The 16,938-nt window shown below is 48.5% G+C and overlaps 1 protein-coding gene across 5 annotated transcripts; it reads right to left on the reverse strand.

Annotated features, from left to right (window-relative positions):
- Nucleotides 1-500: 500 nt before the first annotated feature.
- Nucleotides 501-11,635, reverse strand: TARS2 (threonyl-tRNA synthetase 2, mitochondrial). Of its 5 annotated transcripts, none has more exons than XM_006186603.3 (18): nt 11,475-11,635; nt 10,952-11,148; nt 10,518-10,641; nt 9,685-9,809; nt 8,681-8,798; nt 8,498-8,562; nt 8,056-8,134; nt 6,758-6,904; nt 6,469-6,567; nt 5,946-6,163; nt 5,289-5,451; nt 4,933-5,070; nt 4,676-4,753; nt 2,955-3,055; nt 2,641-2,742; nt 2,457-2,529; nt 1,770-1,884; nt 501-868 (listed from the first exon to the last, which is right to left on the reverse strand). In XM_006186603.3, exons 1-18 carry the CDS (start codon nt 11,538-11,540, stop codon nt 720-722), a joined length of 2,157 nt encoding a protein of 718 aa, XP_006186665.2. In that variant the 5' UTR covers nt 11,541-11,635; the 3' UTR covers nt 501-719. The 5 variants fall into 5 exon arrangements, 3 of the variants coding, with proteins under 3 accessions (XP_006186665.2, XP_014416304.2, XP_032320245.1); XM_014560818.2 differs by having other exon boundaries at nt 11,466-11,586; XR_004314041.1 differs by having other exon boundaries at nt 730-868; nt 2,641-2,738; nt 11,466-11,588.
- Between the last annotated feature and the right edge of the window lie 5,303 nt (nt 11,636-16,938).

A 16,938-nucleotide genomic window follows, 5' to 3' on the forward strand; every position in this document is an offset into this window, starting at 1 on the left:
CTGCTTCTCCAGTCGCTCTGACTGCTGTTGTGAGCTTCAGGGCCGGTTCCCTCTCCTTTTTATATGGCTGTCTGGGGATGGCTCCCGCCCTCCTCAGCTTCCTGCCATGACTCAGGCCCAGCTGCTCCTCCTTCCAGACACTCCTTCCAAACTCACCCTGAAGCCTCCTGAGAGGATTGAGAAGAATGGAGGTGAACCCAACCCCAAGAGAAACTGATTCTGAGAGTCATGGAGCATGAGGAGTCTGAGGCCTTATTTCAGGCCTCAGTGCCTGCATTTGCAGGCCGCTTCTGTGGAGAACGGATCTGACACCCTGCTGGACTGGGACTGGGGAGACCGGGCACCGAGGAGAGGGACAGGGCAGCTACCCCGGGAGCTCCCCTACCAGTGAGAAGCCTGGGCTGTCCTCTTTCAATTCCTCCAACCCCCAGGACAAAAGAGAGGGAGAAACTCAAATTCCTTTTCATGTCCCCATCAGGAGTCAGAGATGAAGACACACATCCAGTAGCTTCAAGTTTATTATTTTTAGTTTCACTCTCCTCACATCCAAACAGCGACAGCTCCCCTAGACCAAACCTCTTTTCTGGAGAGCAGATTCATGTCTACATGAGTTCTGAGGGGCCCGGGGGACTCCAGACTCTGTCAGTTAGGTTGGGCTCTCCGGCGTTAAGCAGGGCTGGTGGCTCCTGCAGGTCTGAGCCACATCTACATACGGATGCTCAGAACATTTCTTCGGCATTTGGGGCCCTGCTGTTCTGCAGCTCCAGGAGCCGCTGCGCAGCCTCCGCCAGGTCCCATTCCCCAAGTTGACGGTTATCTCGAGTCCGAATGTTCACTGTTCTCTTAGTCTGCTCTTTCTGGCCAACCACTGCAGGAAGAGGGGAGGTTTGGGAATCTCGGGGCAAATTTATCCAGAGGGTATCTCCTTCTGCCATGCAGAAATGTCAGAGACCTAAACCTTGAGCAGGGGTGGGAGCTCGGACGTGGTTCCAGGAAAGGATATATTTAGCTGTCTCTTGCTCGAGTTAGTTCTCTGCTCATCCTGAAGAGATAATGGAATGTTCCGGACATTCTATTACGTGTCTTATCACTTCCACTCAGGAACGCAGGAGTCAGAGATAGGAGGGTCAGCCAAAGAGAGACAAACAGATAAAGAAGCAGACACAAGAAACTGTGTGTGTACGTGTGTGGACGTTAGAGAAAGGGGAGGGCAGTGGAGTGGAGCACACACGTGCAGGTCCCCAGGGTCGCGGGGCGGCCTGCTCCCGGTGCCGGCTGTGCACAGCTAGAGTCAGGTAATCCGGCTGAGAGGTTTCTGCTCCCTGCCTTCAGGACAGAGCTTTGAACCTCGGAAAATGGAAAAGAGGAGCAAGGTAGGCCTAGACTTTTTTCCTTAACGCCTTTCTCATCTCATAGGGCTGGGTTGACTCCATCTAGGTCTAGAATAAACAAAGCTAATTAATGCCTTATTAACTCTTCCTGTCCCTTTCTCTCTGATGCTCCCTCGGTTAATTAACCTAACAGACACCAAGAGCTAGGGCGGAGGTAAGAAGAAAACTGTCCTGAGGGTCAGAGGTGGCGGTCAGGGGAAGGAACCCAGGGCCCAGATGTCTCAGGCACTCTGAACCCTGGCTCCTGCCCAGCCCAGGTAATGAGCCCCAGTTAACCGAAATATGCAGACGACCAAACTCAATAGATAGGAAAGAAGAACACAGAGGCCAGGTGGAGGAGTGTAGGGCTCTGGGGGTCTGTGCTGCCAGGTCACTTACCGAATAGAAAATTGTAGTGGGCGAGCTGAGCCCGGCGGACTCTCCGGCCGAGAGTCAGCCCGGGGTCAGCATCCAGGTCGGCGGCCAGTCCCACGGCTCGCAGGCTCTGCTGGGCCTGGGGCAGAGGATCAGTGACAGCAACTTGATTTAATGGAGGGCTGAGGAGCTGGAACAGCCTGACGCTAATTTTCCTCACGCTCCCCCATTGGCTCCTCCTTCCTCTGCCTCAAGGCTCTCCAGTCTGCAGGGACGACCCCTCCTGACTCCCGGCCCCCGCAGCTTCCCTGTCTGCCTCCTGCTGGAGCTGAGCCCGCCAAGGCTTCCCTGGGCTCTGCCTGTTTCTAGGCTCCACTCTACCCAACCAGCTGCTCGGTTCTGGTACCATTCATATCTTTCTCTCTAGAAAGGAAAAATAAAACCAACATTTTATCGAAGCCTGCTTTAGTGCCAAGGGCTCTGTTGTCAGCATTTAACATTTATTGTTTAATTTTCACACATCTCCACAAGGCAAGAATTAGCTCATTTTTTGGATGTGGAATCCCCAGCACACAGGCCAGCAGCCATTCAAGCCCAGCCTTGTGACTCCAAGTGCTGTGCCCCTCTCTCCACCCAGCGTGGCCTCTACCGCCCACTGCTCGGTCCCTATTAGTCCTGCTCCGGCCTCCGTCCTTACCCCCAACTCCTCACCTCTCTGGCATATTCCTCTTGCTCAGCCCCCACAGGAATGACCACCACCTGGAATGGGGACAGCCACAGTGGCCTGATTGAGAGAACAGAGGAGGGCAAGTTACTTACCCCGGCTCTGACCACACCTGTGGCCACAGGGAACAGATCCTAGAAGGAAACAGAAATCTGGGGTCAGGGGTCTCACCATTTTCCCCCACAGCTTTCTGCCAGCACTCCCAGCATCCTTTCCACAGAACCGAGCACTGCTCGATGAATGAGGACTGGACGCTCCAGGGCCCCCGCCTGCCTTGGAGGGAAAGAGGAAGGGGGATGGAATGGAGCAGTGTCACAAAACCTGTACCCAAGATCACTTTCCAGTTTCCAAGAACGCTTCAGCCCTGGCAAGGGAGGGTGGGAAGGGTTTGGTTTAGTTTTTAGGGTCACAGGTAGAAAGGGGAGTTGTTCTCCACCTATTCTATGAGCAGCCAAGGGAAAAGGGGACAGGGCAAGGTTCTGTACCCCCTGTACTGGAGGTCAAATCTCAGGGGCAGCTGGAAGTCAAGCTGGATTGTTCCACACTGATGGGGTCGACCCAGGGCATCATGGAGGTGCACATCAATCTGGAGGAGACAGAAGGGAGGACGTGAGAGGCACCAGCATCAGTACCCTCCATTATGCACGCCAGCCCTTCTGCCCACCCACGCCCCAGGCTGTGCAGAGAGACGGTCAGCCAGCTGCTTCATACTCTACTCTCTTGCTGGCAGCAGCTCTTTCCACTTAATACTGGTGTAATATCAGGGACACCGATACTCACACGAATGGCACATCCACGGCCTGGCCTCTCAATTCCTTGAGTTCCCCACCTCAGAGACCTTCGCCTGCACCTGCACTATAGCTGTACCCTTCATCCTGTCATCACCCAGAACAGCTGCACCTCCGAAACAGCCCATCAGATAGCCATCTCTTGTCTTTCCACCTCTGACAATTATTCCTATTAATAGCTCTTTAGTTTCCTGGTTCCTTAACTCCTCTTTTTTCTTCCCATTGACAGACCTCTCGGCTTCTCCCACCTTTGCTTCTTTCCCCATGCAGCTGTAACCACTCTCCCTGGTTCCCCAGTATCATTGATCTTCTGTCACATCCACAGGACAAAACCCCTCCCTGGTGGCACCCTTGCCTCCCACCATCTTGGTCCTGTAACAGAAGTGCCCAGTGCCGCCCAACATGTCACATCCCACACAGACGCAAAAACAGGGATAGATGCAAATCAACTCAAGAAACCCTTGCTCTGCTAGCAAATCCTCTGGCGGCCCTAATCAGCTCCGCGTCCATTTCTCAAGGATTTAAGCTCTCTCCTCTCTTCCTATCTTCAGCTCCCTCACTGACCACAATCCTCTCCCTACTCCCATCTCAGCAAATGATCCTGGCTCCTATCTCATGATGAATTCTGATATCATGAGATGAGAAAACGTCTCAGCTTCTACCACCACACCTATACGTTTCCTTCCTGCTGCCCTCCCAACAACGGCGAAGGCAATCCTTTCTGCAGAGAGCTCGCGATCCTACCCCTCAAACGGCCCCAGAACTTCCTTCTGCTGAAAGCCCTTCCACAACCTCAACTCCCTGACCCAGACGGGATCCCTCTCATCACCGCATTTAAACATTCGCAAGTCTCTCTTTTCATCAACATCCCTGTTGATCTGTCAGCTACTCTCCTCTGCCTTCATAAGAGCCAAAGTTCTTGAAAGAGTTTGTTCATTCACTTCTGACTTCACCCTAGCCCCCAATTTACCAAAAAATGGTCGCTCAAAACCTTACAGCCTTTTCACTAAATCCAGCAGACACTTCTCAGTCGTCTCCCCCATGACTTTTCACTGTTTCCACCTTGCCACGTGAGTTTTCACCCTTCACCACATTTTCTCCTACGATGTTCCCCCCGAAACACCTCTTTACTTGGCCAACAATACCTTTCAGATTGGAAAGCGATTCCTGCAGGAAGCCTTTCCTGACCCTCCTGACAACACACTCCTGTAGCGCCTACGCAGCGCGGATCCCATGCTGCTGAGCCGCCCTGCGTACCTCCCACAGCCCTCACCAGACCTGAGTTCCACGGGGGCAGGAAGTGTATTGCTCTTCTTTAAATCCTATATGAGTTTAAAAATATCCCTTCATATCTATTAAGTATTTAATAAAACAAACAAAAAAAATTCAAATAAGACTCTAACCAGGGTCCCCATTACCTTAGGCCCATAGAAGGCACCATCTCCAGGGTTAAGGTCCCAGGGTTCGCCAAATTCTTCCAGGGCCTGTTGAAGGACCTTCAGAGGAAAGGAGACAAGAGAAGAATATGTCACCTTTGACTTTATGAGCAACATATCCCACTAGTCCCCCGTAAACGACCCTCTCAGCATCTGCTTCTACGGAGACCCTGATTCCCACCTGCCATCCCCCTCCATCGGCTGGTTTATCTGCCTCTGCTTCCCTACCACCTGCTCACCTGCTCAGCCTGGTCCCAAAGGCAAGGCTCTCCTAGGAAGCCAGATGGCCGGGTAGACAGTGCCAGGTGGAAGGAGAAGCCAAGGACAGCGTAGACAGAGCGGAGAAAATCAAGGCAGCTTCGGATCTCTGCTTCCAGCTTTGAGCAGGAAATAAGGGCAGGTGAGCTGCTAGCTAGAGCTCTGGGGTGATGGCAATTTTGGGGAGAGAGGGCAAAAACATAGAGGGAAATTGGGGATAGAATATAGTTGAATTGCAGTATATAAAGAGGGCAACTGAGGGTCAGGAATGCTGGTGGTTCGCAAGGAGAATGAACGGTGGCTCAGAAATGCTTTGGTGGAGCTGGGGAAGGGCCACCTGAGCCGGGGCACAGAAGATGTGAGCGTCATCCTGCTGGAAGCGCCGCAGCCGGGTCAGTCCCCCTAGGCTGCCAGAGGCCTCGGCCCGGTGCAGGGCCCCGAAGTCTGCCAGTCGCAGGGGCAGCTCTCGCCAGGATCTGGGTCGGTGGGCGAACATCAAGCTGAAGTTGGAGTAGGGGGAGGTCAGGACCACAGTGAAAACGAGCCCCTGAAGACTGCTCTTCTACCCAGGCTGCCTACTTCCCTTCCCCGCACCATCAGCTAACACCCTCTCTGGCCTCGGCATGCCTCTCACTGAGTCCTGTCAACCCCACTCATCACAGTCTGGGCCCTGCCTGGTTCAGAAGTGAATTTCTCAGTAACAGTAATAATAGACATCATTTACTGTTGTCCCTCTGTGTGATAGGCACTGAAGTGAAAGAGGAACCTTAGGCAGCAACTCCAAACCCTAGATGTTACACATAAGGAGACTGAGGCTTAGGGAGGTAACAGTGAATCTCCCAAATTCATGTGTTAGCTGGAGTGCAGATTCAAGACTCAAATCAGGTGTCCCAATACTATTCCAAGGTGCCTTCTTAATATTACTTAATATTTAGCAACCCGGCTGCCTAGCCCTAGCCCTGGGAGGACCAAGGCCTCCTGGATCCCAGCTCACCAGTGCGCAGGGCAGTTCATGGGCTTGAGGGCGAGGGTGTCTGTGGGACGACTGGTGTGGTGGTCATTCTGGGAGCAGGTGGGCCTGTCAGAGCCTGGGGTCTGCAGGGCAAACATGTCTTCCCGATAATGCTCCCAGTGCCCGGACTGTTCCCAGAGTTTTGTAGAAAACAGCGTAGGGGTTTTCACTTCTGAGAAACCACGGCGGGTGTACTCGGCCTGGAGAGGAAGGTACAGACACAGAAGGCCAGGGAGGCACACGGGGACAGAGGAGACAGAGTGGCAGCTGTGGGATTCTTCCGGGCCCTCAGGTCGTGCAGATCACAGCCACAACCCAGTCAGCGCCACGGTCCCTCCCTGTGCTCCCCTTCCGCAGAGCACACACTTCTGTTATCTTGAGAAAGGTCACTAGCACTTTGCAACGTTTATGTTTATGCTTCTAATCCCCCTCTTTAACACCTGGCTTCTTCAAAGCTTTTAGTCCCTCCCCAGTCCTCCTTCCCCTGGTCTAGTGTTCTCCTTACCCTGATAAAAGCCACCAGTGCATTATACACCCTGGTCCCTCGAGGAAGGAAGAAGCAGCTCCCAGGACTCAGTTCATGGAAGAAAAAGAGCTCTTGTTCCTGGGGTCAGGAATGGCAATGGTCACTTAAAGGGGGATGTGAGGGCTTGGGAAACCAGGAGAGATAACTGACAAAGCGGCTTGCCTGTGGGATTCTGAATCTGCTCCCAATTTCACAACCAGGTTCCTTCGTCTCTCTCCAACCCTTATAATCACCCCCTGCCCCACCACCCCTTTCCCCGTCTCGGTACCTTCCCAATGCGCCGGTGGTCCCGTAACTCTGCTTCCTCCCTCCATTCTTCCCAGGCCCTCAACTCCTCTGCTGTGGGGAAGGAAATCCCTGACACTCTCTGCAGTGTCTCTGGGGCACCTGAAAACCTCCATGAGGATGATGAGTTCTGTGGGAAGACACAGAGTCCAAGGGAAGAAGGGGAGGACTGAAGCCACCCAATCTCTTTCAATCCTCATATGATACTCTTGCTGTAAGCAGCACAAGTGTGCCACCGGACAGCAGTCCCATCTCATCTCTCTCTACCTCCTTCCCCACCATCACCACCAGCAGGATGGCCACCACGATCTTTCAGATACCGCTTGTCACGTTTACAGCCTTGGAGGTGCCTGAGCCTTGATTTCCACGTATGTCCTGCCCAATTCTAACCTTACCCTGCCACATCTTTTTCTCCCCATTCTCACCACCACTGCCCTCCGAGCATACCTGTACTTCATCCCTTCCCGTTCTAATCACTGACTGCTCAGAAGTAACCCTAAGCTCTGGTCAAATATCAGTCTATCTGTCCCCTCATCAATTTCCCAGATGGCTGCGAGGACACTCAACATCCCACACTGGGTCCTATTCCTGGCTACCTGACATGCAAATGTCTCTACTTGCTCTTTATTTAAACAACAGTACTAATAAGAAACAGCCTGCATTTTACAGCACTTGTAACTTTTCCCCAAACACTTCCTCTCGTGTTAGTTGATGTGTATGATGCAGATCTGCTCGTAGGACAGGAATATCAGCCTCGTTTGATTGATGGGGAAATGGATAAGGAGATTTACCCAAGGTCACACACTTCATCAGTGGCAGAGACAGGACTAGCACAGTGCTTTTTGATCTACATATCTGCCTCTCTCCCTGCTCCCTGCTCCCATTCCAACTAATAACTCACCTTGCCCAGGAGCAGTATTTGCATAAAGGGCCTGCCCTTGACTTAGAGTACCCTCTCTGTGCCTGTCAAACTGTGTTCCACACCCGCTCTCTCCACAGGAGCCTTCCCTACGTGACCCTGTCCAGCCTGTTCATGCCCTTCCTCTCCATCTTCCTTAGCACTGATTCTGACTGTGGGGTTGGAACTGGCTTCTGGGCCCTGGAGGGTGTCCAGTAACTGTCATCAGACTGGGAGTTTCTAGAAGCGAGGGACTAAGCATCTTTCTTATTCTGGACCCCCCCCCCTTAGCTGTCAGAGAAGGATAGAGGGTCCTCTTCCCATTCCTCAGCTCATGCCAGTGAAAACAGGAATCTCAGTCTAACTTGGCCCTCACAACTGACCGTTAGCAGCTTCAGGCCTCCAATCTGTCCAGTATGCCGAAGGTGCGGGCCCCGGCAAAGATCAACCAACAGGCCACACCTGGGAGGAAGAAGGGGCCAGTTAGTGATTTCCAAATTCTTTTTTTAATTTAATTTTATTTTTAATGGAGGCACTGGGGATTGAACCCAGGACCTCGTGCATGCTAAGCATGCGCTCTACCACTGAGCTTTACCCTCCCCCCAATTTCCAAATTCTTCAGCTTCTAGCTTCCTCCCTCTCAGGGCCTTCAGCTGACAGAAAGAGGAAGTGAAGATCTTTTCCACAGAGAAAGCAAAGCGAGATAAAAATCAGTTCCCATTTCTTTTTGGGGACTACCCTCTATCTTCTCTCCCTTATTCCTTTCTGGCCTTCTCCAGTGCATCCCCATCTCTTCCTGTTTCCCTCAATCTTGACAACCCTCACCCATATACTGTTGCCGTTGGACCTGTCACTTTCTCCTCGATCAGGCGAAGCTTAAAGGGGTTATCCTGGAAGAAGGGAAGAATGCAGACAAGTCTTTATTCCCAGAGGACATCCTGGGAGAGAGCCACCCCCTTCCCTCATGCCTCTAGATCATCCTCCTAACCCTGTGTGCCTCCACCCCACCTTGAAGAGCTGACGCAGCTGGTCCTGGGAAGCCTCTAGTCTCCGGAAGGGCTGCGCAGCAGCGGCAAGCTCCCTGCAAACCCGCTCCAGAGCAGGCAGCTCTGAGCCCCGGACTGTCCTGGAATGATGAGAGTTGGCTGGTTTCCATCCCCTAAGGAGCATCACCTGGGTGACACATCTGTTGGCTACGGGGATGAAATCCAGAAATAACTAGAACTATTGGCAAAGACAGACAAACTAGGGGGAAACACAAATAGCAAATCAGGTACAGCATTGAGAGCTGGAATGGAGAATTATATTCAATATCTTGTAATAACCTATAATGGAAAAGAATCTGAAAAAGATTTATATCTAAATCACTCTGCTGTATACCTGAAAGTAACACAATATTGTAATTCTAGTGTAGTTCAATTTTTAAAAAGTTTAAATAATAAAAAAATTTACAGTTAGAGCAAAAGGTCTATGTACGAAATTAAATGTTGAATGCAGACAAGCTAAATAAACAAAACTAGAGCAATAGTAAAGTAAAAGCTGAAGAATTCATAAAGGCTAGAGAAGGTAAGTTTTAAGCAGAATTAGAAAATGAAGGACATGGACTAGTGGAGAATGTGGTGCCAGGTCACAGCTGAGGCAGGAAGGGACCCTCTTCCCAACTTTCTTTCTCCTCCAAACTGAACATACCCAAGGCCCCAGAAACCACCCCAGTAAATGGGTACAAACTTTAAGTTATAAGATGAACATGGCCTGAGGAATTAATGTATAGCATGGTGGCTACAGTTGATAAATTCTGTATTGCATAATTGAAATTTTCTAAAAGTAGATCTTAAGCATTCTCATACACACAAAAAAGCATGTGATAATTAATTTGATCATGGCAATCCTTTCACAATGTATACGTATATCAAATCACCACGAGTACACTTTAAATATATAATTTTATATGTCAATTACACCTTAAAAAAAAAAAACCTGAAAAATGAAATAAAATACGGTGCATTGCTCACCGTTCCTTCCCCAGGAAGAAATCATGGTAGAAGCCACATTCTGTGCTCGGACCTTGGCAGAGGACAGCACCTAGGAGTTGTTCAGCTGCTGCCCCCAGGACATGGGTGCTGGAGTGCCAGAACACCTAGGTTCACAAGAAAGGAGTTCATGAGCTCGTAACCTTCTCCTTTAGCCCCTGGCTTTCTGATCCTCTCCTCGGAGAAGCTGGTGTGAAAACCAGCAGGGTCTCCTAGGAATAACTACCACAGAATGGGGAACCTGACCTGTGGGGTGACCACTAAACAGTAAAAACAAAAACAAACAAAAAACCCCACAAAAACTGAATATAAAAGAAGGAAGAAGGCCAGCAGAAATAGTGCAGAGAAGAGAGTGAGCCCCACTCCTCAGTGCTTCTCGGTCCTGGAGTACAGAAGTAGGAGGCCAGTCAGTTTTCATGCCACCCAAGCTGACAAGAAGAAAAGTGGAGAGGAGGCCAGGTTGTGTGCTCAGTTATGGGAGCCACATTACAATTAAATATACCACACAGATGACTTATAATGTGTGTCTCAAGAGCTAGGGTGAGGGGGACAAACTGGCATATTATCCTTTTATTTTCAACTTAGTATCTCTCCCTTTCACTAGCACAAGTGATCACAGCTTAACAGACCTAGGCTGAGGAAAACTTTTCATTCTACGTTCTTCCAGCTTAGCCAGGAACAAAGACAAGCAATCTGTGGCCTCCCATGCAACTGCAAACAGAGAAACTAGAGCAAAAGAAATAAATGCTAGAAACACCCACTTTAACACCTCTTAGTTTAGTAGCCACTGTACCCCCAATAAGGAAGAAACTTACTGCTTTCCCCTCTGGGGAATAGAATGTCAGAAATCTGAGATCAGAATCTGTCTCCAATGGCCGCTCCAGATCATAAGGTTCTCCATTCACTTGAGCAGCCACTGCAGTATCTGCCAGTTTTGAACTTCAGCAGTGACAGATGCAGATAAAGAAAAAGACAAGGTTACAATCCACAAAGGATGAGAGGGACTAATCTCTTAGCAACTCCAAACTGGCAAAGGAAATGTGTTACCAGAGCAATAGAATCCATTGTTTCCCCCCATGCATAGCAGAGGAAGGGCAGAAACTATGAAAGTAATGCATGTAAAAAGAGATCCTCGAGAAAGGCTATCTTAATGGGGATGGAATAAACAAGCAGAATTATTTCCCTGTTCAGGTGGAGAAAGTTTGGAGGTAGAAAGATTATCCTAGTAGGCATAGGATGAGCCTGGTACCTGATCTGCTGGGCTAGTTGGTAAGGGGTTGTCTTCCATGCCACAGCGTCCACTTTCTGACCTCCAGGAAGTGATATCCTGATAGCCCGTTGTTCCTTCTGTGCCATGCTTTCTAACCTCTTTACCTGGGCAGTCCATAGCTCCTCAAAAAGGCCACGCCGCTCTACCAACCAGTTTGGAGGGGTCGGCACAGCTGCCTGGAGAGAAAGATGTTAGGAGGTAACACAAGTCCCATCATTCCTTCTCGGGATTCTGGATAGTGGGAAATGAGGTCATTTAAATGGCCGTGGTCCTAATTCCTAGTCTTTAAAAGGACTAGGTGATACAGGGCCCTAGGCTGGGAGCCCTACGCTCCCCCGGCTGCTGACTCTAGTAAAAAGATGGGGCATCTACAGGCTAGGGTAGCCGGGTCCAATGACGCAGGGCGGGAGTAGAAGGTGTCAGGCTGGGTTGAGAGCCTACACTTTGCGCTTCCGCTAGGCTGGGTTCGATAGGGTTCGGAACTTTTGGGTACCTCACGCACCGTGTGCAGCCCGCAGGCTTGAAACCCTGGGAGCCGGAGCAGCCGCCACCTCTGACACAGCCCCATGTTCCTTCCGACCCCAGCTATATCCTCAAATAAACGATCGCTGCTTCTCCTTCACCAGATTCCTCATTGGCTTCTGGCCCAACAATATCCATGCTTATTGGTTATTACGGCTGCCACTCCACTCTAGGACCGCCTCCAGGAACTGCGAGGAGGTACACCCGACACAGCACGAGCAGCGGTGTGGGTGGTTCCGGCTGACCGGAAGACCTGAACTGTTACACAAACGGGCAATTCCCGAGATCTGCAGAGTTTCAGCCTAAAGTGGCAGTAAGATACCCTGCGGCTTTGAGGAAGGGGCAAGAAGTCTCCAGAGAGAGAGTGGGAGAAAAACGGACGAGTAGTCATTGCCCATAAGTTTTCTTTCACATAGTTTTCACTGGCAGGTAGGAAACACGTAAGACTTTGGAACGAGACAGACCTAGTGTCCTGGATCACTATGTAAAATTTTTGGTAAATTTCTTAACTTTTTCTAAGCCTCAATTTTCTCACCTATAAAATGGGAATAATAATAGTATAATTATGAATTGTTGAGGTTGATTTTATGTAAATTATCTAATATACTGTGCAGTACACGGTAATAGGCAACAATAGCGACAAGCTATGAGAATAAATGAATATATAACAACTTTGAGGCTGGGGCAAAGAATCTGAAGAGGGTGCATCTTGGAGTCCCTTCAAACTCATGGTGCTTAAAGAGGGCTCTTAGAGACCTCTTAATCTTACAAATGAGGAATTTAAGGGAAGAGAAGGTAAATGACTTAAGATCAAACAGTAAGCGCTGATGCTGGTTTCTGAATGCAAGTCTTGTATTCTTATACCATACCAGATTTCTCTGGTAATAGAGTTTACTCCCAATATAATTTGCCCATCACTTCAGAAAGAAGTGCCTGACCCTAGAATATTAGCTCTCTGTTTCCTACACAAGACCTTTGCCTCTCATTCCCATCCTAGCTCTCAACTTCCTTTATCCCTTCTCTTCCCTGTTATATCCAGAACACAGGACTAGATACAATTTGTTTTACACAGTAAAAATTTAAACATGGCCAGGTAAAAAATGAGAAATGAGCTTGAGGGCAGCTGTGAGGTCTTCAGTAATTCCCATTAGTTCCCTCACCTGGGGGTGGGGATGGTTGGAGTTTGTTCTCAAGTTTCCAGTGGTGATGAAATCAAGGATTGTGGAGGAAGAGCTGTCAGAGAAAGATGTTTAATCTAGATTTCCAGAGGCCAGAGGTTCTGTCTGGGAGAGGGAGCAGTTGATCTGTGTCATAGGCACCACCACTTTGGATCTTGGCTCCATCTTCTGATATGTTAGACACCCTGAAATACAAAAAGAAAGAGACAAGACTGTGGAAGAGGAAGATTACTTGTGACTGAGTGTGTGTGTGTGTGTGTGTGGTTGGGAGAAGGTACTGAGAATTTTAAAATGGCATTCAGAAAAAGTGTGACAACAGGTAGAACTTTTCCCATGGCTCTGACCAAAAGGAACAGGGGAATATTACATTGCAGGCAACAAAATGGTAGGCACTCAATAAATATTGAGTTAAGAACGTACCAATTGCTGTATTGACTTGAAACTCCATAGGATACATATACTGACACATACCTTCTTTAATCATTCTACTTTGTAAGGATAGCAGAGGGATGATGGAATAAGTAAATTACACTGTTATGGTAGCTCCCCACACTCATCCCTCAAACACTTACTGACTGCTTACTGTGTGCAATGCACTGAGCTGGGTGCTCAGGGGATGCCAATCAATCAATCAACTACTACATCGTTGCCTGTGTAACCTGTGTTGCAGTGGAGGGAGGAAGACAGGAATGTCGAGAGTTAGTCCGTTCCTCCCTGTGTAGCAAGCAAGCCAGCAAGCAAGCAGGCAAGAGCAAGCTAGCCGAGGCCAACTCATTAACCGCTAGTTCTTCTACAGCTTCTGATTTGTGACCAGCATGTCTTAGCCTTGGAATTTTAACCCCTTAGCCTTCCTGGGAAATATCTATTCCTGAAACTGCTCTTATTTCCACCAGAATATCACAGAACAACTATGTGCCAAGCACCATGCCTTCACTATCTCATTTATCTCCTAGAAGCCCAACAAGTAGTAGGTCTTCTTATACTCCCTTTAAAACATTAAAAATGACCCTCAGAGCAGTCAAGCCCCAGTCCATCTGAATCCAAGGCCTGTTTATGCCATGCTATTCTGTCTCTCTGGGACCAGGGTAATCATGATGCATCACATTTAATACACCTGCCTTTTTCTCTCCAGGGTACACTTCTTGGAACTTTGGGGCCTATGAGGCCTTAATATGGGGTAGAGAGAAGGGTCAAATAATAAGTCAAGAAAAGAGGCATCTTACCAAATTTTCTCTACCAGACTAGGGTTAAGGAAAAAGAAGAATTTAGGAAGTAATGCCAGATTTCACAGACATTTAGGGAAAGGGAATCCTCAGTAAAGGGTATCCTCGACCCTGTCAATTCTGGGAACTCCTCAGCCTGACTCCACTCTCAGAATAGACATCCTGTTAGCTAAACCTTTGGTTGAGGAGGTATTATTTTTATAATCATGAACTGTACGTAAGAATTCTCTCACTGAAGGTGAAGTACGTTTCTCACTTGTCATCAGGATCAGTATATGACTCCAAATCTTAGTTTGTAGAAGCAAAATTTTCTTGCACCAAAGAGGTAGAAAAGATACTGGAAGTAAAAAAGAGAAATGTAAGAAGGTAAAGAAGGTTTGTACCATTGCCACCAAATGCTTTCGAGGCCTAAAGATCTAGCCAAGTGGCTAATGCTACAGTAGTAGGTAGTGTGGGGAGGTAATTCCACCCCCGGCCCCGTACTAATGAAGATCAAGGATAGGGTCTAGCTTTTACTTTAACTTTGCTCTAAAGACGCCATAAAGGGAGAGAAAGTCCAGCCAAATTTGCTGAGTAAATCAAGGAGGGGAAGCATCCTACCAGGGGGATGGGGACACTGTGAACTTTGCTTTGAAAACAAAGCCTTAGGCTCCCCTAAAATCTCTACTAAGATTTCCCTTTCCCAAGACATCTGAGTCTGTAGAAGAGAAACAAGGTAACAGCCACCTCCACCTCTGCCTTTTAAATGACCCTGGTTTGTCAGGTGAAGACCAAAGGAAAAATATGGAGAAGTCTCCCAAACACAGGAGTCAGTGCAGGTACGCGGCAACTGGTTTGATGCTGAAGTAAAAACAGCCAAAAAACAAACAAGCAAACAAAAACAAAGAAAGAGCAAAGTTCTCTGAAAGAAGGTCCTAGATACATCTAGAGAAATATACAACTGTGCTCCACTACCCAATAACCAAGATTTCAAATTAATACTTTACTAATCCCCTTTGGTCTCAACGACGATTGGCTACTTAGAAAATATGGGACCTTAAGTATTGTCTCACGTAGGTGCAAGGGATTCCTAGCCAGGGATGGGAAAACAAGGAACTCGATGCTGCCCATCTCCTTTCTACCCATTCCAAATGAAACACCCCAAGAAAAACGGAGGAAATTTCAAGTCGTCCTATCTCCTCCTTTCCACAAATTATGCAGCAAAGAACTTAATTCTCAAAAAGGGGGTACAATGGGAAGGGAAAGGAAGTAATGTTGGAACATCTAACTTGCTAGGAACCCCAACAGATCTGGGGTGTAATGGTTTAAGCCAACACCCTTTTGAGTCAAACACAAAAAACCTAGTCTATATTTGTTCTCTGTTGGTGCTGCTCACTAGCCCCTCCACCTGTATCTGGGTTTTCAACTTATGATACGTTATAGTGAGAACAAGGAGAAAGGATAGGAAAAAAATTGAAATAATGGAACCGTAACTGTAACATCATGAAATGTAATTCTAAATAGATCTCAGCCTTCTTGTCCCGTTCCCCTCAAAGTTGTAACTAAGCATTAAAGGCTTTTCCTGTCCTTCCCCAGCAGCTAGTCAGAAATAATTCGATATATAACTTTACACTGCTCTTGGTCCTTTAAAACACATGTGCTTTTGTTTACCCCTACATGGGGGAAGGGAGAACAGGATGTTTACCTAAGGGCCGATATCTCACTGACAGGTGTCCCTCTTGCGGCTTTGTCTCTGTAGCCTCAATGAGTTATTACTCAGCAGTCGTGCAGGGCAGCTGACCAGACTTGTCCAGTTACTCATAAACAAGTATGAGAAACACCTCAGTACCCCAAAACCCATTCCGTGTCACCGTCTACATACATGAGCTGGTAACTCATCCCTCGCATTCCAGATTGGCTTAAAGAAAACAATTTCAGTGAAGTTAATATACTTTCAACATGTCCACAAAGGCCAATGAGAAATTCTAAGAACTGTTGCTTCCTTGGGGTGAAGACAGGAATCAGGAGGGCAAGTCAAGGTCCCAAGAGGGGGCCCGGAAGAGGGCGAGCCGGATTCCAGGAGCAGCCCGCACAGAGCTACACCCTACCTGCCGGGTGTGCTCCTCACCCGCTGCTATTTCCAAAGTGTCTGGTGACACGAGTTTCACATACTCAAGGCTGCTGTCTGGAGCCTTCTACCCTGCCGGTGACCCAGGCCGGGTCTCGATGCAGTGACTCTTCATCCCTTCACCCAACATTCCATTTATCAGGCCTCACTGGGTTATGAAAAAAGGGATGGTGCAAAGTTTGTGTAGCTTCTGTGTGACAGACTGCCAATAGGCAAGAAGGGCAGACGTGTGCAAAGAACTGGCCAGGATCCCTACCACCACCACCCCAATCTATGCTTGCTTTTAAAATGCTCACAACTGTACAACTTTTGAAGACATACACAAATCATCATGCATAAGGTCTACCCACTTCATTATCAACCACTCCCTGAACATCCTGATCTCACCCCACCCATCATCCCTTTCCAAAAGTGAATTACATCAAGGATCAAACAGAAAACCCACAAGGTCATGAAGATCTCAGAGGCTCAGACTGTCTTCGGTGACACTGAGTGCAGAAGTCAAAGGGGACAGCTGGACAAGATCAGTGTGAGAGGGGAAAAGTCAACCACACAACAAAGGAAACCATACTTTATTAAACAGGAAAACAAAAACGTAATATTGGGGACAAAGAGATTTAAAAAAAAAAAAGGAATGGCTGGAAGTGAGGAAAAGTGCAAGTCGTCACGAGGAAGGGACGAGACGGGTGGTCTGTGGTATCTGTGTTTGCCTCAGAACCATGCGGGCACACACACCACCCCTCTACCCCCTACGCACTCTTAGACCAAAAGCCAATACAACCGTATCTTCGCGATATATCCAGGCTTTTCTTCCTGCATTCTGTAGCTGGTTTCACCTTCAGCCCTGGACAGTCAAGTAGGGTCTTTGCAGAAAATTGAGGTTTATCCAACCACAGGCCTGCTCCTCAAAGCAGCAGTTTGAGCTCCTGGAGAAGT

The sequence above is a fragment of the Camelus ferus genome, chromosome 21 (genome assembly GCF_009834535.1).
Source record: "Camelus ferus isolate YT-003-E chromosome 21, BCGSAC_Cfer_1.0, whole genome shotgun sequence".
Lineage (NCBI taxonomy): Eukaryota > Metazoa > Chordata > Mammalia > Artiodactyla > Camelidae > Camelus > Camelus ferus.

Bases quoted from the DNA above. Each gene is read 5' to 3' on its own strand.
- TARS2 (XM_014560818.2), bottom strand. From the start codon at position 11,540: ATGGGGCTGTGTCAGAGGTGGCGGCTGCTCCGGCTCCCAGGGTTTCAA. The intron at 4,754-4,932 runs GTGAGCAGGTGG...TTTCCTCTGAAG, and splicing joins TTTGGGACCAGGCTGAGCAG to GTCCTTCAACAGGCCCTGGA. The intron at 3,056-4,675 runs GTAATGGGGACC...TGTCTCCTCCAG, and splicing joins GTGCCTTCTATGGGCCTAAG to ATTGATGTGCACCTCCATGA.